Source organism: Bufo gargarizans, chromosome 2 (genome assembly GCF_014858855.1).
Source record: "Bufo gargarizans isolate SCDJY-AF-19 chromosome 2, ASM1485885v1, whole genome shotgun sequence".
NCBI classification, from domain to species: domain Eukaryota; kingdom Metazoa; phylum Chordata; class Amphibia; order Anura; family Bufonidae; genus Bufo; species Bufo gargarizans.
The window spans coordinates 100,758,400-100,783,161 of NC_058081.1; the positions used below are offsets into that span (position 1 = coordinate 100,758,400).

The 24,762-nt window shown below is 48.4% G+C and overlaps 1 protein-coding gene across 1 annotated transcript; it reads left to right on the forward strand.

The window, feature by feature from the left end:
- The first annotated feature begins 850 nt into the window (after positions 1-850).
- On the forward strand, positions 851-24,542 carry LOC122927458 (pyridoxal phosphate binding protein). Its single transcript, XM_044279327.1, has 8 exons — positions 851-987; positions 2,310-2,417; positions 3,706-3,741; positions 5,467-5,542; positions 9,643-9,777; positions 9,870-10,012; positions 10,922-11,020; positions 22,852-24,542. The coding sequence occupies exons 1-8, from the start codon at positions 898-900 to the stop codon at positions 22,921-22,923; spliced, it is 759 nt and encodes a 252-aa protein (XP_044135262.1). The 5' UTR covers positions 851-897; the 3' UTR covers positions 22,924-24,542.
- The last annotated feature ends 220 nt before the right edge of the window (positions 24,543-24,762 follow it).

Consider the following 24,762-nt stretch of genomic DNA (forward strand, 5'->3'; position numbering starts at 1 on the left):
ATCAAGGTTAATAATCAACAATAATTTTGCGGCACACCTAATGCACAATGAGTCACCTTTATTGGATAAGAAAAGGGTTAATCCATATTACAAAGTTAATTCTCAGCATAAAATAAAAAGCCAGATTCTTTACAGCAAGGTTTTGGTGACATATAGATCTTTATGAAGCCGAATATGGAGAAGCCAGGAGAGAAGGAGCGAGCGGTGGGGGGCCGCTCATGTGTGCGCCTCCTGAGACACGCGCACCCGGATGTTTTTGTGGGGTTGATACACGGATCGGCATCACAGTCCAACATGGCGGAGGCGAGCGCTCCCTTCTGGCTCAGGTAAGTGGAGACGGAATTGCGGCAGATTTATTATCGGCGTGCACCAGATTTTAATGGTTTAAAGTAAGCAAAGCGTGTAAAATAAAGTGTCTTACTTCAGGCAAGATGCGCCAAATCTATTGCACTGAGTGCGCTGCTGTAATACATGTGGCGCATCTTCTTACGGACGGGTCAGAAAGTCTACATTATTAGGTGATAACCGTCCGCCCCATAATAGAACAGTCCTATCCTTGTCGGTAATACGGCCGGGGATAGGACATGTTCTATATTTCTGCAGGTGCGGCAGAATGGACATTGAAGTGATGGGGTCTGCATCCAACCACAAAAAATACGTCCGTGTGCATGAGCCCTAAGATTGGGAAATACGGACACCAAAGCTACAAACTGCCTGGCTGTGAAGAGGTTAAACCCTCAGCTACTTTATGCCACTAGCAAGCAGGCAGGAGACCAACACGTCAGACGCTAGGGGGTCACGTGACCCTCCGAGCCTGGGTACGTGCTCCTCCCACTCACGGCACGGATCACATGGTCATGACGTCACCGCAGGTCCTTTAGCTCTCAGCAGCAGGGAATGTGGAGAGCAGGCATGTCACAGGAGATAGGGAAAGCGCTCAGCTCGGTGCGGGAGAAGGTGCAGCATGCTGCCGCCAGGAGACCCACGGTGAGCGGCACCTCTCATTACGATCCTATGCTGCTGCTGCTGCCGCCGCATCCCGGAGCATGATGGGAATTGTAGTTCCACAGCCATGGTTGCCGATGCCGACCTTTCATTCTGTGAACCTTCCCAAATACCGGGCCCACGCTGAGGGCGTAGCGGGTACATCGTGTACAGGTCACTACAATGACGCAACATCTGTATATGGGACCCAGGGTTCTATAGAGAGAAGACAGCAGACTGTGCCATGTATACCGCCGGTGCCCGGCACACACCATTGACTGGGGCGCAGTTGGGATTTCATTGTATCAGTGGCAAGGATAGCACCTTGACGTGTTGGTATGTGACTGCTGCAGCCATGACCTGCCCACGTACCGTATGTGACTGCTGCAGCCACGGCCTGCCCATGTACCGTATGTGACTGCTGCAGCCACGACCTGCCTACGTACCGTATGTGACTGCTGCAGCCACGACCTGCCTACGTACCGTATGTGACTGCTGCAGCCACGACCTGCCCGTGTACCGTATGTGACTGCTGCAGCCACGACCTGCCTACGTACCGTATGTGACTGCTGCAGCCACGGCCTGCCTACGTACCGTATGTGACTGCTGCAGCCACGGCCTGCCCACGTACCGTATGTGACTGCTGCAGCCACGGCCTGCCCACGTACCGTATATGACTGCTGCAGCCACGGCCTCCCTGCGTACCGTATGTGGCTGTTGCAGCCAATTACTGGTCTCAGTGGTATCTTTCGTACCATATCCCTATACTGAGACGCTGTTTCTGTTGCTTTCTCCCCAACAAACATTTATATACAGCATGTGGGTGAGGGTCTTGCCATAGGATGTATTTGCCATGTGGTGAGAACCATGCCCACCGCAGCGGTATTCTATTAACTTATTAGAACCAAATTGTGTATTCAGAACGCACCAAAGTGGAGCAAGTGACGCAGTCTCGTCTTTGTGGTTGTTTTGCATTTAGAGGGATTCAATGCCATTTTTGTGGGGGTTTAGACGGTGTCTGTCCCGTCATTATGCAGACATTTCTCACCGCCCTCTGACTTCAGCCCCAAGAAAACCAGTGTGGTGTCATAAATATGGCGCTCGGACCAGATACCATTTTTATTGCTGCATTGATAAATCCACAGTAATGTAAAATGGATCCATGTAATAAATGGTAACAGAGCATTCCTACATGTCCTGACATAAGGCTGCCCAAACCCTCCAAGATGCCGCACAGTACTGGTGTCCTTGTCCTCTCCACCACTGGTTTGTGTTTTCTTTCCAGGACATGATGCCTGTATAATGGTTGATGTCTGTCTTTGTAGAGCCTTCCTGCTGTCCAGCCCAGATTGGTGGCGGTAAGCAAGACCAAGCCGGCCAACATGGTGATTGAGGCTTATAATCAAGGCCAGCGCTTTTTTGGGGAGAACTATGTAAGTATGGATAGGATCTTCTCCTGGGGTGTTGACCATTTGTTCCAACTAGGGATGAGTGAACACCCGGGACCCCCACCGATCAGCTGTATGAGAAGACAGTAGCACTCCTGTGAGCTCCGGGGCCTTCTCTCAGCTTTCCCTAGGCCAGTGAGGACACGTTCATCGATCACGTGGCCCAGAAAACCCTCAGCCCCATTCAAGTGAATGGGACTGAGCTGCGATACAATGTACAGCACTGTGCTTGGTGAGCATGGAGAGGGCCGGAGGGTTCATAGGAGTGCCAGTGCCTTCTCAAACAGCTAATCGGCGGGGGTCCTGGGTGTCAGACCCCCAATGATCAGTATAAAAATCATGGAAAACCCTTTTAAGCCTGAATAACTCATTCAAATCAGTTGGAACTAGGGATGAGCGAACTTGTGTTTTCAAGTTCGGCGTACAAGGTTCGAGTTATCTAAGGCTACTTTCACACTAGCGTTCGATCGGATCCGTTCTGAACGGATCCGATCATAATAATGCAGACGGAGGCTCCGTTCAGAACGGATCCGTCTGCATTATTTTAGCATATAACAGCTAAGTGTGAAAATAGCCTCGTACGGATCCGTCCAGACTTTCAATGTAAAGTCAATGGGGGACGGATCCGCCTGAAGATTTAACCACATTGTGGCATCTTCAAACGGATCCGTCCCCATTGACTTACATTGTAAGTCTGGACGGATCCGCACGCCTCCGCACGGCCAGGCGGACACCCGAACGCTGCAAGCAGCGTTCTGCTGTCCGCCTGTCCGTGCGGAGGCGAGCTGAGAGAAGGCCCCAGAGCTCACAGGAGCGCCACTGTCTTCTTATACAGCTGATCCGTTGGGGTCCCGGGTGTTGGACTTCCACTGATCAGATACTGATGACCTATCCAGAGGATAGATCATAATTATAAAGATCTTTGAAAACGCCTTTAATGACCGACCAGCCAATAGAAAAAAAATCCAACTTTTGCCTAAAGTGGAGGTCCCCACACCACCCTTACATTCTTTACCTGGCTTCTCTGGGTCTGTAGATCCATGGGGTCAAGGTTCCTGGGCTGGTCATGATGACATGATCTGCTGTCTGGGACATGGGCAGAAGCAGCCTGCTAGAGAAGATCTTCGGCCAGTTGGGGTCTTAGTACTTGTATCTTGGGCCCCCAGTATAGTAGTACATTGCTGCCCAACAACTTTTTTTTATGTCACAAAATGTACACAATGACATTCAATATCTGAAGTATTTACTGATTTTATTTGATTCTTCTTTTTAGGCTCAAGAACTGGTTGAAAAGGCCTCAGATGCTAATGTAAGATATTTCCATTGCTATACCTTCTGTTCCAATTCCTCTCTGTTTCAAGATCTCTGCTTGCTGTGCATGGAACAGTGGAGAAGGCAGCTCTCCATACTTACACGGGGGTTACCTTGTTAGGCAATGTATGTGCTTCTAAAGAGCATTAAACATGACTCAATACTTTCTGCCGTGTCTCCACAAGGTGAATCAGTGTCCTGGTGACAATGGAGGAGTTTTACGGATCCAAATGCACCAGAATTCTGACTGTGCCAAACTGGAAATGTGGTTTAAGTTATGACAATGTGCAAATTCAAAATTCTGGCACAAAGTGAGCTAACTAATAGGTGGTAGACAGTCTGAAGGTGCACCAGATCTATCATCCAGCATCAGCCACTGTGATAAATCTGGCACATTTTTAGGCTCTCTGGTCTGAAGGTACGCTCACATCTGTGGCATGCCTGATCCGGCACAAATTCTGTCTGTCAGCCAAAATCAGGCATTTATGCCAGAAAGCAGCAAGATCATGGGCGGACCCCATCTATAGTCCATGGGGATCCAGCCGTGGTCTGTCTGGCAATGTCTGATCTGGTGAAATCTGGCAGGCTGCTCTCTGTTGCATATGTGAACGTGCCCTAGGTTTTTACAGTCTTCATATTTGACAGTATTAGTAAATCTGCCTCATTATCTTTAAGGGAACCTGTCACCTCCCCAAAACCATCCCAAGCCACCAGCAGTACCTGCATGTAGCCAGCAGCGTGTTTCTAATCCTTTTCTTTCTGAAGGCCGATGCGGCTAAAGTACTGAAAACGTTGTTTTATCCCCTGCCCGGCGCACTTCTCCACACATGCTTGAAGCCAAGGGGGCAGCGGCCTCATTGCTTCAAGTCACGGTAACCACGCCCCCTTCCCCGCCCCTTCGCTGTGACTGACAGCCGGCTGTTCGGCAAAGGCAGCCGAAGTGTCGTGCATAAGCGCTGTCAGTCAAAGCGAAGGGGGCGTGGTTACCGTGACTTGAAGCAATGAGGCCACTGCCCCCTTGGCTTCAAGCATGTGTGGAGAAGTGCGCCGGGCAGGGGATAAAACAACGTTTTCAGTACTTTAGCCGCATCGGCCTTCAGAAAGAAAGGATTAGAAATACACTGCTGGCGGCTTGGGAGGTGACAGGTTCCCTTTTAATGGGGTTTGCTGGGGCTTTACCTACATTTTTCTGTTTCACCCTAACTTGTGAAGGGCAGAGAATTTCAGCGATACTTACCTTTCTCGGCTGTGATCACATGACCGCCCAAAGTGACCGGATGTGCTCCTGTTTCTTCCTGTTCTGCTGCATGGACATTATCCGGTCAAGAATTCAGCGGAAAAGCTTGCAGAAGGTCATGTGATCACAGGGTAAGTACTGCTGAAGCTCTCCCACAGGTTAGCTAAAACAGAGAAATGTCACTGTACTGAGAATCGGCATCTGCAAAACAGTGCTGTGTACAGACGTGCCTGCTCTGGCTAGTACCTGAGCCCTGTTTGAGGCTCCTTATGGGCACAGACACTAAAAAGAGAGTCCCTTTCCTTCTGCAGAGAGCAGTTTCACACATTGTGGATATGGTACTCCTACCTTTGGTGGAGCTCAGGATTCCTTGCTGTGGAGCCCACGTGAGCTCTGCTCGGTATACTACTGCTCACAATACATGGTGAGACAGCCATAGTCAGTTGAATGATTTGTGTTATAATGTATTATTGATCTTCATTCTAGATTTTGTCTTCCTGCCCAGAGATTAAATGGCATTTCATTGGGCATCTGCAGAAAAACCACATCAACAAGTTAGTTGGTAAGTGTGGAGAGATGCCGTTGGGTAGTGAGCTGCCTGTATGCCTCCAGGAGACACCGTATACCTCAATTATCCAATACAGCAGCCCATAGTGAATGGAGCATGCTGGGAGTTGTAGTTTCACCACATCTGACGTGCCAAAGGTTGCTGACCACTGTTATAGATCCACACAACAAAGATCTGTTATACTGCTGTGTGCCTGAGCCTATGGATGTGAATGGGAGGGCAAGTCATGACCTTTTTTGTGTGTCTTATCAAGCTTCTCGTTCATGGTAAGACTTACCCCATTTGTGTTGGTATCTAATGGGCCTATATCATTCCCACTTCACGATACACGTATAGCCGAAATCTGAATGGGACTGTTTCTGCAGCAGGTGCATGCAGTGCTATGACTTGGAATCTGTGAAGGGGCTCCAAACTTTTCATACAGTTCATGGAACCTTTATCATCATATTTGACATAACAGAGAAAGGAGAGGGGGCACTCCCTGGTGTAATGCCGTCTAGGTCACCACATGAATCCTTGTGGATCAATACACCAGACCAGGCACAACACTACTAAAGGTCGAAGTTCCCCCACACCAGGAGCAGAGACCAGGCTGATGTGCTTGTTCACCAGACACTGCAAGGAGAAGGCAGGGAAGGAAGTGAAGACAGAGGAGCTCCCAAAGGTAGCAAATACAGTACAGCAATTATAAACACCGTGATGTCACAGTAAACGGATAATAAGCTCAGTGATGTCACAGTACAGGTATAATAAACACAGTGATGTCACAGTACAGGTATAATAAACACAGTGATGTCACAGTACAGGGATCATAAACACAGTGATGTCACAGTACAGGTATAATAAACACAGTGATGTCACAGTACAGGTATAATAAACACAGTGATGTCACAGTGCAGGGATAATAAACACAGTGATGTCACAGTGCAGGGATAATAAACACAGTGATGTCACAGTACAGGTATAATAAACACAGTGATGTCACAGTACAGGTATAATAAACACAGTGATGTCACAGTACAGGTATAATAAACACAGTGATGTCACAGTGCAGGGATAATAAACACGGTGATGTCACAGTGCAGGGATAATAAACACGGTGATGTCACAGTGCAGGGATAATAAACACGGTGATGTCACAGTGCAGGGATAATAAACACGGTGATGTCACAGTGCAGGGATAATAAACACGGCGATGTCACAGTGCAGGGATAATAAACACGGCGATGTCACAGTGCAGGGATAATAAACACGGCGATGTCACAGTGCAGGGATAATAAACACGGCGATGTCACAGTGCAGGGATAATAAACACGGCGATGTCACAGTGCAGGGATAATAAACACGGCGATGTCACAGTGCAGGGATAATAAACACGGCGATGTCACAGTGCAGGGATAATAAACACAGCGATGTCACAGTGCAGGGATAATAAACACAGCGATGTCACAGTGCAGGGATAATAAACACAGCGATGTCACAGTGCAGGGATAATAAACACAGCGATGTCACAGTGCCGGGATAATAAACACAGCGATGTCACAGTGCCGGGATAATAAACACAGCGATGTCACAGTGCCGGGATAATAAACACAGCGATGTCACAGTGCCGGGATAATAAACACAGCGATGTCACAGTGCCGGGATAATAAACACAGCGATGTCACAGTGCCGGGATAATAAACACAGCGATGTCACAGTGCCGGGATAATAAACACAGCGATGTCACAGTGCAGGGATAATAAACACAGCGATGTCACAGTGCAGGGATAATAAACACAGCGTTGTCACAGTGCCGAGATAATAAACACAGCGATGTCACAGTGCCGGGATAATAAACACAGCGATGTCACAGTGCCGGGATAATAAACACAGCGATGTCACAGTGCAGGGATAATAAACACAGTGATGTCACACTACAGGAATATTAAACACAGCGATGTCACAGTGCCGGGATAATAAACACAGTGATGTCACACTACAGGAATATTAAACACAGCGTTGTCACAGTGCCGGGATAATAAACACTGCGATGTCACAGTGCCGGGATAATAAACACAGCGATGTCACAGTACAGGAATAATAAACACAGTGATGTCACAGTACAGAGATAATAAGTACAGCGATGTCACAGTGCAGGGATAATAAACAGTGATGTCACAGTACAGGAATAATAAACACAGTGATGTCACAGTACAGGAATAATAAACACAGTGATGTCACAGTACAGAGATAATAAGTACAGCGATGTCACAGTGCAGGGATAATAAACACAGTGATGTCACAGTGCAGGGATAATAAACACAGTGATGTCACAGTGCAGGTATAATAAACACAGTGATGTCACAGTACAGGTATAATAAACACAGTGATGTCACAGTGCAGGTATAATAAACACAGTGATGTCACAGTGCAGGCATAATAAGCACAGTGATGTCACAGTGCAGGGATAATAAGCACAGTGATGTCACAGTGCAGGCATAATAAGCACAGTGATGTCACAGTGCAGGGATAATAAGCACAGTGATGTCACAGTGCAGGGATAATATGCACAGTGATGTCACAGTGCAGGGATAATAAACACAGTGATGTCACAGTGCAGGGATAATAGTGATGTCACAGTGCAGGGATAATAAGCACAGTGATGTCACAGTGCAGGCATAATAAACACAGTGATGTCACAGTGCAGGGATAATAAACACAGTGATGTCACAGTACAGAGATAACAAACAGTGATGTCACAGTGCAGGGATAATAAGCACAGGGATGTCACAGTGCAGGGATAATAAGCACAGGGATGTCACAGTGCAGGGATAATAAGCACAGTGATGTCACAGTGCAGGGATAATAAACACAGTGATGTCACAGTGCAGGGATAATAAACACAGTGATGTCACAGTGCAGGGATAATAAGCACAGTGATGTCACAGTGCAGGGATAATATGCACAGTGATGTCACAGTGCAGGGATAATAAACACAGTGATGTCACAGTGCAGGGATAATAGTGATGTCACAGTGCAGGGATAATAAGCACAGTGATGTCACAGTGCAGGCATAATAAACACAGTGATGTCACAGTGCAGGGATAATAAACACAGTGATGTCACAGTACAGAGATAACAAACAGTGATGTCACAGTGCAGGGATAATAAGCACAGGGATGTCACAGTGCAGGGATAATAAGCACAGGGATGTCACAGTGCAGGGATAATAAACACAGGGATGTCACAGTGCAGGGATAATAAACACAGTGATGTCACAGTGCAGGGATAATAAGCACAGTGATGTCACAGTGCAGGGATAATAAACACAGTGATGTCACAGTGCAGGGATAATAAACACAGTGATGTCACAGTGCAGGGATAATAAACACAGTGATGTCACAGTACAGGGATAATAAACACAGTGATGTCACAGTACAGGGATAATAAACACAGGGATGTCACGGTACAAGAATAGCAAATATACATGTAGGTTTTGATTGTAAACTCTGCACCCCTTATGGTTAAAGAGAACCTGTCACCATGAAATTCAGCGCAATCTGCAAGCAGCATGTTGTAGAGCAGGAGGAGCTGAGCAGATATATGGTTTTGTCGGAAAAGCTTAAATAAAACGTCAAAATGTTTATTTTTTATTTTTTTTTATCTCGAGTTGGCCCATCGGCTTTTATCAGTGATAGCATACTCTTAAGTGTGTATATAGAGATAGCTGCCTGTCAGTGATAAGACTGCCCTGTGTACAACCAAGCTCAGAAAAAGCAGAGATATAAATGGATAAATTGCACGTTTTGCCGAACCTTTTCCTCCAAAACTATATACCAATCTGCTCAGTTCCTCATGTTCTGTAACATGCTTCAGATTTCACTGTGTTTCATGGTGACAGGTTCTCTTTAGATGATGTATCACTCCCTGTGCTTTGATCCCTTTTTGATTGCAGCCCATTAGGGCAGAGCTGTGATCTGGGTCCACAGTTTGGTTGCAGTGCCTACAGGGAGTCTAAGGTAGTCTGAGACGCACCCACCGTCTCACCATTGGTTCAGTTTGCTCTTTTGTGGTCTCTGTTGTTCATATTGTTCATCTTTCTTTCCTCCCAGCTGTTCCAAACCTTCACATTTTGGAGACCATAGATTCTGCGAAGCTTGCGGACAAGCTCAATGCCTCTTGGCAGAGAAAGGGATCAGCTGAGAAATTGAAGGTTATGGTTCAAGTCAACACCAGCAGTGAAGAAAGTAACTTACTTCTTGATGAACCCTTTCACCTAATGGTGTTGACCAGTTTGCTGCCTGTCACCTCCTCAGGTCTGATATATCTTGTCTTTCAGGCAAACATGGCCTCCCTCCATCAGACACAGTTGAGTTGGTAAAACATATCCGGGAGAAGTGCCCAGGTTTGGAGTTTGTGGGTCTGATGACCATTGGAAGCTTTGGCTATGACCTCTCACAAGGCCCCAACCCTGACTTCCAGGTAGGCAGGCTGTGAAACAATTCCATAATTTTTTAAATGTATTATACCATGTATTGGACATGCCTGGTAACTGCACCTCATTCTTATACAAGTGAATGGGGGTATAGCTGTAGTAACCAGGCACGGCCACTTCACAATGTATGGGGCAGTACCAGTGTGCTGTCTGCTCTGCAGGGGTGCCAGGATTCAGACCCCTGTGAGATGATATTGATTGCCTTAGCTAAGGACACGTCCTGGAAAACACCTTAATAAGGTCCATTTACATGACTAAGTCTTTTCCAGTCCACACACGGCCAGACCTATGATCGAAATGCATATTCTTGTCCGCTCTATCTTTTTTGTGGGACCGCGGAATGGAACTACGGATGCGGACAGCATGCGTTGTGCTGTCCGCATCTTTTGCAGCCCCATAGAAATGAATGGGCCTGCATCCTATCCGCAAAATTGCAGAACCAGAAATGCAGTTGTGTAAATCGACCCTTAAGCAGAGTAGGACTGCAGGCCGGTCCATCCTACAATGTCACTTGGTCTAGTCTAGGTTCACATGAATGAAGCAGATAATTAGAAGTTCAGTATACGGCTGCCTCTCTTTTAATTGAAGCTAGCCTAGCTGTTATCTCTAGGGGAAGCTGCACCGGTCTAGGGAAGTCCGCTCTTTACTGTGGCTGGTGAGCCCCTATGATGTCCTTATGGGATGACAGTTGTTTTCATGAGTCTACCCTTTTTAGGTCATGGTTAGGCATTCAATTATATCTATGTTCTCTATCTAGACCAGTGGTGAGTATGCATAGCGCTGTACATTGGGTTTGCCGGACAGAAATGGACATACGGTGTAGCATAGTAGATACTGGAGCAGTTCTCCGTCCGGTCTTTGAACATCTGTGTTTTTACCCCCTTCCTTATATACAGTTGCTCCTGAAACAGCGTGAAGAAGTCTGTGAGAAGCTGGGACTTCCGGTAGATGCAGTGGAGCTGAGCATGGGGATGTCATCAGACTTTGAACATGCAGTGAGTATATACAATACATGGCAGCCTGGTACTGTATACCTCCTATCTTGCAGGTTCTCATTGTATTAATACTTATTCTTAGCCACTGCTCCATGGGGAAAAAGTATGCAAGTAGCGCATGTCCGCCAGACTGAAGGAAGAGTGGTAGATGGCTCTTTGGCTGGATGAGCGGATGCATACACAACCCTGGAGGGTCCTGGTTCTCATTAAAAAACACACCCGCTTAGAAAGGGTATCTTCTTCTTTATTTATTCTGTGGTAAATTTGTCCCTTTCTGATACAAAATTGGTCTTTGTGTATGGCTGGGAACTGGATTTGGGGGAGACCCTTACACTGGGGCAGTGGTGTGAGTGTTCTACAGCAACCAGCAAGGAGTTCTGGCAAGTGACATTAATGGAGACATCGGTAAAAGTACTTCACAGAGTATATATGGTGCTGTCTAGACTGCATCTTATACCCTTGACTATCTCAGTAGTTATTCAGAGGATCAATAGAATCTTGCTTTATGAGAAACTTAAAGGGGTATTCCCATCACAATGATCACTGTTAAATCTGTTAATGATTTGACAGTGATTTTTGTAAATGCATTTAATTACCCAATTCCCACCCTTTTTGAGAAAATAATTCCCCTCTTACCTGATCGTTGTTTTTCGTCTCCAATGGTTACGGCCACCCCTCCTGTCAAATCCGGCCGGCCCGCCCCGAATATGCAGACACTAAAACATGATTTTTTTTTTTGTTACAAAAATGCTTTATTATGTAAAAATGAAACAAACCACTATAAAAAGTAGTCCTATTTGGTATTGTCGAGTCCGTAACAACCTGATCTATAAAAATACCACATGATCTAACATGTCCGATTAACATTGTAAAAACCAAAAAATAAAAACTGTGCCAAAACAGCTATTTTTTGTTACTTTGCCTCACAAAAATTGTAATATATAGCAACCAAAAATCATATCTACCCTAAAATAGTACCAACAAAACTACCACCTTATCCCGTAGTTTCCAAAATGGGGTCATTTTTGGGGAATTTCTACTCTTGGGGTGCATCAGGAGGTCTTCAAATGGCAATGGCAACTTGAAATTATCCCAGTGAAATCTGCCCTCCAAAAACCACATGTTGCTCCTTTCCTCCTGCGCCCTGCCGTGTGTCTGTACAGCAGTTTACGTCCACATATGGGGTGTTTCTGTAAACTACAGAATCAGGGCAATAAATATTGAGTTTTGTTTGGCTGTTAACCCTTGCTTTGTTAAGGTACTTTCACACTTGCGGCAGAGGATTCCGGCAGGCAGTTCCGGCAATCTGGACGCAAACGGATGCATTTTTGAGACTGATCCAGATGCGGATCCGTCTCTCAAATGCATTTCAATACCGGATCCGTCTTTCTGGTAATCATCTGGAAAAACGGATCCGGTATTTATTTTTTCCACAGATTTAATGGTCTGCGCATGAGCGGCCGGAAAGAACGGATCTGTTTTGCCCGAACACTTGGGGTCGGATCGGGCAATAATGAATTTCAATGGAAATTAATGCCGGATCCAGCATTCTGGCAAGTGTTCGGGAGTTTTGGCCGGAGAGAAAACTGCAGCATGCTGCAGTATTTTCTCCGGGCAAACACCGTAAGAGCGACTGAACTGATGCATACTGAACGGAATGCTCTCCATTCAGAATGCATTATCTGCTGATCAGTTTTTTTTCAGGTATTGAGCCCTTAGGACGGAACTCAATACCGGAAAACAAAAACGCTAGTGTGAAAGTACCCTTAGCAGAATTTTTTTTATTAAAATGGAAAGTCTGCCAAAAAAGGGGAATTCTGAAATTTCATCTCCATTTTCCATTAATTCTTGTGGAGCACCTAAAGGGTTACCAAAGTTTGTAAATTCAGTTTTGAATACCCGCAGGGGTGTAGTTTCTAAAATGGTCATTTTTGGGTGGTTTCTATTATGTAAGCCTCACAAAGTGACTTCAGACCTTTTAACTGGTCCTTTAAAAAGTGGGTTTTGTAATTTCTCGCCCAATTTCCTTGGGGGACACAGAAGACCTTGGTAGTGGCGTCGCTAGAGGGGGGCGAGGGGGGGCAATTGCCCCCCCTATGTTGTTCCTTGCCCCCCCAGGTGCCCCCCCGCTGATTCCCCCGAGTGAATACTAATGAGCGCTTCCATTAAGGAAGCGCTCATTAGTACAGAAGGACCAGGAAGTGGTGAACGCTCTGTACTCACCACTTCCTGGTCCTCGGCTGTCGGCTGTGCAGGGCTGCGCACAGCGTGAGGTCGCTCTGTGACCTCACGCTGTGCGCGCCAGTTTAGAGCACGCACAGTCGACTGAGGAGGGAGAAAATGGCAGGCGGCGTCCGTCCAGGAGCAGGAGAGGTAAGTGTTTTTTTTTTTTAATTTTATAAAAAATGTGGCTGCTGGGGGCATTATGGGGGCTAATAGGAGGCATATGCGGCTAATAGGAGGCATATGCGGCTAATAGGAAGCATATTTGGGGGCTAATTGGAGATGTATGGGGGCATTTGGAGGCATATTTGGGGGCTAATAGGAGGCATATGGGGCTAATAGGAGGCATATGGGGCTAATAGGAGGCATATGGGGCTAATAGGAGGCATATGGGGCTAATAGGAGGCATATGGGGCTAATAGGAGGCATATGGGGCTAATAGGAGGCATATGGGGCTAATTGGAGGCATATGGGGCTAATAGGCATATGGGGGCTAATTGGAGGCATATGGGGGCTAATTGGAGGCATATGGGGGCTAATTGGAGGCATATGGGGTCTATGGGGCTAATTGGAGGCATATGGGGGCTAATTGGAGGCATATGGGGGCTAATTGGAGGCATATGGGGGCTAATTGGAGGCATATGGGGGCTAATTGGAGGCATATGGGGGCTAATTGGAGGCATATGGGGTCTATGGGGCTAATTGGAGGCATATGGGGTTAATTTGAGGCATATGGGGGCTAATTGGGGGCTAATAGGAGGCATATGGGGGCTAATTGGGGGCTAATAGGAGGCATATGGGGGCTAATTGGAGGCATATGGGGGCTAATTGGAGGCATATGGGGTCTATGGGGCTAATAGGAGGCATATGGGGGCTAATAGGAGGCATATGGGGGCTAATAGGAGGCATATGGGGGCTAATAGGAGGCATATGGGGGCTAATTGGAGGCATATAGGGGCTAATTGGAGGCATATAGGGGCTAATTGGGGGCTAATAGGAGGCATATGGGGGCTAATTGGGGCTAATTGGAGGCATATGGGGGCTAATTGGAGGCATATGGGGGCTAATTGGAGGCATATGGGGTCTATGGGGCTAATTGGAGGCATATGGGGTTAATTTGAGGCATATGGGGGCTAATAGGAGGCATATGGGGGCTAATTGGGGGCTAATAGGAGGCATATGGGGGCTAATAGGAGGCATATGGGGGCTAATTGGAGGCATATGGGGTCTATGGGGCTAATAGGAGGCATATGGGGGCTAATAGGAGGCATATGGGGGCTAATAGGAGGCATATGGGGGCTAATTGGAGGCATATGGGGGCTAATTGGAGGCATATAGGGGCTAATTGGAGGCATATAGGGGCTAATTGGGGGCTAATAGGAGGCATATGGGGGCTAATTGGAGGCATATGGAGGCTAATTGGAGGCATATGGGGGCTAATTGGAGGCATATGGGGTCTATGGGGCTAATTGGAGGCATATGGGGTTAATTGGAGGCATATGGGGGCTAATAGGAGGCATATGGGGGCTAATAGGAGGCATATGGGGGCTAATAGGAGGCATATGGGGGCTAATAGGAGGCATATGGGGGCTAATTGAAGGCATATGGGGGCTAATTGGAGGCATATGGAGCTAATTGGAGGCATATGGGGGCTAATAAGAGGCACAATGGGGGCTAATTAGAGGCATAATGTGGGCTAATGAGGCATAATGGGGGCCAATGGGGCTAATAAGAAGAATAATGGGGGCTAATGAGGCATAAGGGCTTATATGGGGGCTGATATGGGAGTGATGAGAGGCATAATGAGGGCTAATGAGAGGCATAATGTGTCATCCACAGATCCCCCATAACAGTGTGTCTTCCACAGATCCACCATAACAGTGCGCCTGTGCACTGACGAGAGACAGAAAGAAGGGGAAAGAATCCGTGGAAGCAAGCAGAGGACAGCACAGCAGACGACTGAATAGCTTCTTTTGTAAGTAAATTGTTTTATTATAACTGTATCCCTGCAGACCGCAACTCTCTCGTATTTTGTAATCTTATTTTGTTTTTGCCCCCCCATTTTTGACTGTGGTATCTTTGTGCCCCCCCTATATATTGTTCCTAGAGTCGCCACTGGACCTTGGGTATAGCTCATCTCCCTAGGAGGCGTGACACTAAGTGAAAACTGTTAAGCCCCTCCTCCATCAGCTATACCCTCAGCCTGGAGAGAGAGACTGCCAGTTTTTGCTTAGTGTCCAAGGAGGCAAGACACTCCCTGCTCTGCAGGGCTGTTTTCTCCTTGTTTAAATTTTGATTTTTACTTTTTTCTTTTCTTTTTGTTCCAGTCATCAGGGACAACAGAGACGCACTAGACCTCTCTGTTTCTCCCGGGGTTGAACTGCGCCAGTGCCAGTCACCCGCACTGCTGCCTCCCCCACAGAAGACAAGGTGGATCAGGGCAGCCCAGCTCCCCTACATCCCGCCAGCGCAAGGGTCGCCCGCACGCCAAGTCCCTCTCCCAGCGTCCTGCCACTACGGTGCCAGTAGCTGAAGGGGCGACCCTGCTGGAATGGACCGAGGGTGAAGACGACTATGGTGAGAGAGTGGCTTCTCCAGCCCTACGTCCCCCACCCCCCACCCTGGTCTCCTGCGTGCCTGACCCCCCATACTGGGCCTCTGGACCCTTCTGTCACTGCTGGACCTAGGCTGGCCCCTGGGGTGCTGCGGGGCGACATTCTACTCCCTGCTCCCTCTCCTCCCTTCTGGCCCTCATGGGACATTTTAGCAGCAGAATGCTGCGAATAGGCAGCCACATCGCCTCCCTTCACTTATCAGCGTCCCTCCTGGGAACGCTGTGCTCGCATCCGCACGGGCACCCGGTCTCAGGGTCCCCCCATCCCCTCACCGATGCGCTGCTCTGGACCGGGGGCCTTTTCCTGACGGCAGTGCTGCTTGAGTTTTTACTTCCCGGCCTGCTCGGCCGCACCTCCGGCGCTTCTTCCCGGCCTGCTGGGCCGCACCTCCGAGCTGGGCCGCACTCCGGCGCTCCTTCCCGGCCCCCGACTGTTCTGGCCTGCGGGGTAGACTCCCGCGGCCGGCATTTGGCTTGAGCACGATGCTCCAACGATTCCGGCCGGCCGTCGGCGACTTCCGGTCGGCCGGGCGCCGCAAATTTTGGCCCAGGCTTCGGGCCTACTGGGCCGCATTCCGGCGCTCCACCCGGGCCCCTGACTTCCGGTCCGCGGGGTGGGCTTCCGCGGCCGGTTTGTACAGGCAGTCCGCTCCGGTTTCCTGTGCGGCCCCAGTCAGCCGGGTGCCGCAGAAAATTTAGGCCCCGGCTTCACGGCCTGCTAGGCCGCAAACTTCCGGCCTCTGTTGGAGGGGGCGGGAACTTCTCAGGCGCGAATTCTTCCCGCCTGGAGGTTCCCCGCCCCCAGGGGATCGCGGCGCCGCCTCCTCCTCCCTTCCAGGTTGGTTGGCTGTTAACCCTTCGGGTACCGGCGGCTCCCGATGGGCCTATATGGCTGGCGCCCCCCCCCCCCCCCCCCCCCCCTCTACTTCTATGCTGGGCACCTGTATGGTGGCACTTCTTTCTGCCTCAGTGAGGCTATTTTTTATTTAGAAATGCATAAATTGGTTAACTAATGGATTTCTTGTGCGCTGCGCAGGACGCTGCAGCCTTATCTCGGTAGCGCCGCCTGTATGCGTGCTCCTTCCATGAGCGGCATGATGTCGCACTCCCCGGCTGGTGCATGTTTACCTTCTAAGTGGTTCTTGCCCTCTCCGGGATACAGCGCTGGCCAAGTGCATGCGCTCTCTTTTTTTCTGTAGGCAGAATTCGTCACCCTCCAGCTATGGTAACTGCCATGTGCAGACAACCCCTTCCTAGGCGGGATACTGCACTCTCTCGGGTTGCAGACTTGCCTGGTGCATGACCCCCCCGCTTAGGTGGAATACTGCACTCTCACCGAATACGGTGTTGGCCATGTGCACGAGAACGCTGCACTCACTGGATTCGCTGCAGGCCATGTGCACAACCCCCTTCCATAGGCGGAATGCTGCACTCACTGGATTCGTTGCCGGTCTTGTGCATGTCCTCCTTCCATAGGTGGAATCTGCACTCTCACCAGATACGGTGTTAGTCTGGTGCACGACCCCCTCCCATAGGGGAACGCTGCACTTTCACTGGATTCACTGCCGGACATGTGCGTGATTCCTTTCCATAGGCGAAACGCTGCACTCACTGGATTTGATACCGGCCATGTGCATGACCCCCTTCCATAGGCGGAATGCTGCACTCACTGGATTCGCTGCCGGTCTTGTGCATGACCCCCTTCCATAGGCGGAATGCTGCACTCACTGGATTCGCTGCCGGTCTTGTGCATGACCCCCTTCCATAGGCGGAATGCTGCACTCACTGGATTCGCTGCCGGTCTTGTGCATGACCCCCTTCCAGGGGCGGAATACTGCACTTCATTGGTTATGGTGCTGGGCAGCCGGCCATGTGCATAACCCCCTTCCATAGGCGGTATGCTGCATTCTCATTGGATTCGCTGCCGGCCTTGGGCATGCCTTCTTCCCTCAAGCGCCATGCATACACCCTCACTGACTGGGGTCGTTCTCTCGCCGGTAAGTTGCTGGCCGCGTGCATGACCCCCTTCCATGGTGGGATGCTTGCAACTCACTAAATCCACTGCCGGCCATATACATGTTCCCCCTTCCATGGGCGGTGTACGGCACTCTTATTGGATTCGCTGCCGGCCATGGGCATGTCTCCTTTCCTCAGGCAACATACACACACTCTCACTGACTGTGTTTGTTCTCTCGCCAGTGTGCTGCTGGCCAGGTGCCTGACCCCCATCCATGGCGGGGTGCTCGCATTCTCCCTGGTTGCAATACTGGCCATGGGCATGGCTCCCCCTTCTGGGCAGCATACTGCACTCTCACCAGATACGTTGCTGGCCTCTAAGATGGGTGGAATGCTTGCACTCCCATGGGATACGGTGCTGGCCTTGTGCGTGACCACCCCTCATTCCATGGGTGGACTTTTGTACGCTCACAGGACTCACAACTGTCCTTGTATATGCTGTGCTGGACTTGTACTTGTCCCCATTCATTGGCGGAGTAGTTGTACTCTCACAAAATTCGGTGTTTGGTGGATTATTGCACACTCACTTAATGCTAGGATAACCCTGTGCATGTCCCCTTTTCACTAGGTGGACGTCCTGCTGGATGCGGTGTGGCCATGTGCATGGCCCTCTTCTGGGCGGAATATGGTATGTCTTACTTCTCTGAAGTAGGTACTGGTCTTGGGCATCACCCCCTTGTGGGGCGGGCTTTGCACGCTTGCTGCCCGCAATGTTTGCCAAGTACATTGCCCTCTCTTCTGGGCGGACTGCTTGCGTTCCGTCGCATGCCATACTAGTCTTGTGTATGTCCCCCCCTTCCGGTTGCACTTTGCACTTCCGTGGATTCTGTGGGACTCTGTGGCTGGCCCTCCTTGCTGTATGACTATTTCGCAGTGGGCGGACACTCTTGTGCACTCTGTGCGTTGTTGGGCCGTGTATGCCTTCTCCTTCCGTAGGTGGGTTGGCTTTCTCACTGCTTATGGGGCTGCTTGTACGTATGCCTCCATTCTTCCTGCGACTTGACGTTTTTCTCTTGGGATACAGTGATTGCCGCCGGCCTGGCACTCTTCTCTGAAGAGATCTTTCTGTTCACCTGGCCTGGACGGGCTCTATTGCTCTCTACTGCAGCGAGCTGGGTGGTATCCATTCTCTGTTCGGAGGGTATATTTGGTGTTCCGTTGTGACGGTATCCACCATATTCGTTGGCCCTTCCGCCTGGGGAGTGTTTGTGGTTCCTAGATGCGTACCCATTAGTTACCCTGTGGCATTGCTTCCCAGCGCAAGCGGTCACATGGTCGAGAGTGCTGTCTCCAGCGTCCCTCACAGTCTACGTTGGCTCTGGCGGGATTACGGTTCCCTCGCCTGTTGCCATTCCTCCTCTTGGATGCGTTTTGGTTTGAGTCCTTCCTGTTGGCACCCTCCGTGCTTCAGTTTGTTTTGCTACCAGGTTCTAGCCGCTCTTTTCGAGCAGGTCGCCCAACTTCTCTTGGTTGCTCGATTACCCAGGTCTCAGGGACCTCCACTTTCGATTCATTAGGGTATTCACCTTCTGCGAATTGGTGAGCCGGACATCTCGGAGTAGCGGAGTTCTGCTTTTGAGCGGTCCTGTGGCTTCCCTGTTGCCCACTCCTCCTTGCGGTTGGAGGGTGTCATCCGTCTTCTCGGCTATTTTTCTCTTGACGGCTCTGTTTTGGCTTCTCCTGGGTCAGTTTTACTCCGATGTGGCTTCTGCCCCGGCCAGGCTTCAGGGGCTGTTCCTTCACTGCCCTCCCCCCTGGGGAGACCATGGTTGTTCATATGGATGGTCCCGGTGTTCCTTATGACTTCGTACTGTCTCCATTGTTCACACTGGCTGTACTAGCTGTGTGCCTATTACCGGGTTTGCCGCATTCTGTCCTCCCGCTGGGTGCAGATTACTTTTACCATTCTGGGCGATGGTCCTGCTTGGACTTTACCTTCTCGGTAAACTGGCGGGCCTACTTTCTTCTGTCAAGATTACCCTTCAAGCCCCCACACCGGGACTGTAGAACACCTTCCTGTGGTGGCTACAACGACAAGGACTTTAGCCTGACTTGTCCTGGAGTCTGTTGGATACTGGCCGGGTCCCTTTCGGTTCCTTCCGTTTGTCCATCTGCTCCCCCACTCCGCGTGGATTCGGGACGGCGTTGCTCGGGGGCTGACGGGACCAGTTTTCCCAACCTTTTTGCCCGTGTCACTGATCTGCGCTTACTCGCATTGGGTTTCCTCCCGTCTGCCCAGACGAGTCCAGCGAGCACGCTAGTGTTCGCTCCCGGCCGTGCTTCGTCCAGGTTCTGTTGTCTGACTTAGGGTCTTCCCTGGGGTTCTTTAGGAAGCTGGGCATTCACCCAATTCTGCCTTTCTCTTCCCATGATTCGGTCTTCTGCAGTCTGGCCTGGACCTGCGACTGGGACTCTGTTACTTGAAGTGTCTGCAGTTTTTTGCTTGGACATCTCCGACTCTTGTCGACGCTCGGTCTCTTGTTTCCAGGAGGTCCGCGCCAAGGTTAACGGCTCCTGGGTGCTTTCTTCCGCTTTAACCAAATGGCTATTGCTGTGGTTACTGCTCAAGGGCAGGGTTCTGTTTTTTTGGTGTCACCGTTCATTTCACCAGAGCGGTTGGTGCCTCCGGGGCCGGAGGCATTGGGCTTCAGCCATGTCATTGTGCAGGGTGGCCACGGTCTTCCTTGCACTCTTTACCAGGTTCTCCTGAGTGCCTTGGGCCGCCTGTTTTTTTGCAGGTGGCATTTCCTTGCTGCCTTCGGGTGCTTCGCCTTGGTGCTGTGGTCCCTCCCCTCTTGGACTGCTTTTGAACGTCCAAAGGTCTTCTGTGTCCCCCAAGGAAATTGGGCGAGAAAACGAGATTTTTGTATAACTTACCAGTAAAATCTCTTTCTCGCTCTTTCCTTGGGGGACACAGCACCCACCCATTCATTGTTTTTTTTCTGCACGGTTTCCGAGTTTTGTTTACCCGTTGGGTAGTTGGCTTGTTGTTTCCACTTGTTGGACTTTGCCTTTTCTCACTACTTGGACACGCAACTGGCAGTCTCTCTCTCCAGGCTGAGGGTATAGCTGATGGAGGAGGGGCTTAACAGTTTTCACTTAGTGTCACGCCTCCTAGGGAGATGAGCTATACCCAAGGTCTTCTGTGTCCCCCAAGGAAAGAGCGAGAAAGAGATTTTACTGGTAAGTTATACAAAAATCTTGTTTTTTCGGAAAAATTTCAAGATTTGCTTCGAAACTTCTAAGCCTTCTAACGTCCCCAAAAAATAAAATGGCATTCACAAAATGATCCAAATGTAAAGTAGACATATGTGTAATAACTATTTTTGGAGTTATTACCATCTACTATAAAAGAGAAATTGAAAATTGCTAATTTTTCAAAGTTTTTGGTAAATTTGGTATTTTTTTTTATTAACTCCATTTTACCAGTGTCATGAAGTATAATATGTGACGAGAAAACATTCTCAGAATGGCCTGGATAAGTAAAAGTGTTTTAAAGTTATTACCATTATAAAGTGACCCATGTCAGATTTGCTAAAAATGGCCTAGTCCTTAAGGTGAAAAATGGCTTGGTTCTTAAGGGGTTAAAGGCATTCCTTGATAGAATTCCGTTATGGCCCATGGTAGCGGAATCCATATCGGGATTGTAATAAAATCTGAACTTGTAAAACACAAGTTCACTCATCCCTACCCAGCGGGTGTATCTGATGAGGAGCAAGAACCCCAAAACTGCCATCTACTGGTTCACTCTTCCTTTTGGGCGAGCCTCTGGTTTGGCGGATATGAGCTAATTGAGATCAATCCATATTGGTCTGAAAGAGTGCTGAGGTTTTGTGAAGACTTAGGCCCCTTTCACACGGGCAAGTATTCCGCGCGGATGGGATGCGTGAGTTGAACGCATTGCACTAGCACTGAATCCCGACCCATTTATTTCTATGGGGCTGTTCACATGAGCGGTGATCTTCATGCATCACTTATGCGTTGCGTGAAAATCGCAGCATGCTCTATTTTGTGCGTTTTTCACGTAACGCAGGCCCCATAGAAATGAATAGGGTTGCATGAAAATCGCAAGCAAGTGCGGATGCGGTGCGATTTTCACGCACGGTTGCTAGGAGACGATCGGGATGGAGACCCGATCATTATCATTTTCCCTTATAACATGGTTATAAGGGAAAATAATAGCATTCTGAATACAGAATGCATAGTACAATAGCGCTGGAGGGGTTAAAAATAAAATATTAACTCGCTTTAATCCACTTGATCGCGCAGCCAGGCATCTCTTCTGTCTGTCTTCTGTGCTGTGTGGAGGAACAGGACCTGTGGTGACATCACTCCGGTCATCACATGATCCATCACCATGGTAAAAGATCATGTGATGACCGGAGTGACGTCACCACAGGTCCTGTTCCTCCACACAGCTAAGATGAAGACAGAAGGAGATGCCGGCTTCGCGATCAAGTGGACTAAGGTGAGTTAAATTTATTTATTAATTTTTTTAACCCCTCCAGCGCTATTTTACTATGCATTCTGTATTCAGAATGCTATTATTTTCCCTTATAACCATGTTATAAGGGAAAATCATACAATCTACAGAACACTGATCCCAAGCCCGAACTTCTGTGAAGAAGTTCGGGTTTGGGTACCAAACATGCGTGATTTTTCTCACGCGAGTGCAAAACGCATTACAATGTTTTGCACTTGCGCTGAAAAATCGCACTTGTTCCCGCAACGCACCTGCACATTTTCCCTCAACGCCCGTGTGAAAGAGGCCTTAAGGTGACTAGGTGACTGACAAGCAGATGGAGAATGTTCCAGTTGCCTTATAGACAGAGAGGGGCAAGTAATAGGACTCTCTGACCATAGTCTACTCCTATGAGGTAATGGTTCCCTTGTTGTGGGCACCACACAATCCCAAACCATACTAAGGACACTGTATTTATTTATGAAGTCTTTGACTATATGTCTTTTTATTTCTCAGATTGAGGTGGGCTCCACCAATGTTCGTGTTGGTAGCACCATTTTTGGAGAACGCGTCTATCCAAACCATTAAAAGGAGAAGCAAGAGTCACTAGCACAGACAAGAAAATCCAAAGCTTTTCTGTCAGCGAGCAGTGAGATGCCGATGGCACCAGCTATGTACAGGGCATCTAACTGTTTGCTATGTAATAGTGCACAGAGAACACATTGATTGTGTAGTAGTGATGTGCTTTGTGAATGTATATTGACGATGTCATCAAATCTGTCATTGCATAATTTTTAGCAGAGCAGCACCAGGTGCTTGATTGCTGTGGAGGAATTAATTTATCGATGTTCTTCTGAGACGTGGTCTTCTCATGGGAGGATTGGTGTGTGTACAAAGTCTGATTAAAGTCCAACCATCATCATAGTAACTGAGTCTCCTCATCATCTGGGAGATGTGAGCAGCATCAATAGACCTATGTCCTACCTCTCTGCCTATGTATCTCTCTGCTTTTTTAACATATTAGGAAGCACTAAGAAAGTAAAATCTGCATCCGCAGTAGCAGAGTGAACCGGGAACATTGCAGTACTCCAAAGAAATTCAAGGCGTTCTCCTGCATTATAAAAAATATCTTCGGGACACAGCCCTGCACATGTCCACAGGTTTGTTTGTGGTATTGCAGCTCAGGACCTTTCATTTCACTGGAGCTGAGCAACAGTAATGGACACAACCCATGGACCGGTGTGGTGCAGTTTCTAGAAGTCATGTGTTCCCTCACAGAGCATTCCCTCTTTATGATAAAATGATTTTAAAAAACTTCACTGAATGAGTTGCTATGACATTCTGTTTTCCTCTAATGATTTCTGGGGGTGCTGGGTGGCACTACATGTGGCCATCATTACAGTTCCTATATAGGTTGTCACTCAGTGTTTGAAGACACCTGGATATTAGTTCTGCCTAGTTATGAAATCACATGGGACTGGAGATGATGAGTAGTTAGAGCTGCCTTTCAGGAGTCCTGAAAAGCTGGACAACAACATTTGTACAAACTAGTGGTGACCATGCCTATTGTCCAAGTTTTTTTTTTGTTGCGCTAATGCTTCTAAAATGAAATCTTTATTCAACTTAAAAATAGTCGTTATAAAAAAGTCCTACTGTTGTGTGTCTACAGCACTTGTGCATCGCCGTGGCAACAGACTACAGATAAATCCAGTGTAGTCTGGTGCTGCCTTCCATCTGTCCTCTAGGTTACGTTAGTAAGAGGCAGGATACAGATGGAAACAAGAATAAATGTCAGACTACTCAGAGCTGATTTGTAGTCTGTTACTATGGGGATGCTCACGTGTAATTACAACTGCTCACCCCACAAGTGAAGGGAAGAAACGGTTGTAGTTATACTGCACCGCCGCTACACGCTAGACAGCACGGCATGCAGTTAAACAGTGAAGAAGACGCAGTGTTCACGCGAGCGCTACAACCCCTTCAACCAGCTGATTGGCAGGTGTGCTGGGCGTCGGACCCCTGCTGATCTGATATTGATGACCTTTCCTAAGTATAGGCTGTAAATATCCTGGCACTGCACAACCCCTTTAATAAATCTGCCCCATTGTGTGTAAAAACTCAGACTTAAATGTTGTTTCTCTATGTGGGCAAATAATTTCTAACACGAAAGTCTCTATTTTTGTTTATTAAAGTGTCCATTTACTATGGAGCTCCTGTTTTATTTTTGTCAGGTTGTTTATTACTTGTTTGGTTTCAATAGTGAAAGGTTGATGCATGGGAAAAGGGAAGCAGTTGCCTATAGCATCCAGTCAGAGTAAGGCTACTTTCACACTTGTGTTCGGAGCGGATCCGTCTGGTGTCTGCACAGACGGATCCGCTCCTATAATGCAGACGATGGGATCCGTTCAGAACGGATCCGTCTACATT

Coding starts and splice junctions, on each gene's coding strand:
- LOC122927458 (XM_044279327.1), top strand. CDS start 898: ATGTGGAGAGCAGGCATGTCACAGGAGATAGGGAAAGCGCTCAGCTCG. Junction 9,778..9,869: donor CAACACCAGCAGTGAAGAAA/GTAACTTACTTC, acceptor CTTGTCTTTCAG/GCAAACATGGCCTCCCTCCA. Junction 10,013..10,921: donor GCCCCAACCCTGACTTCCAG/GTAGGCAGGCTG, acceptor CCTTATATACAG/TTGCTCCTGAAACAGCGTGA.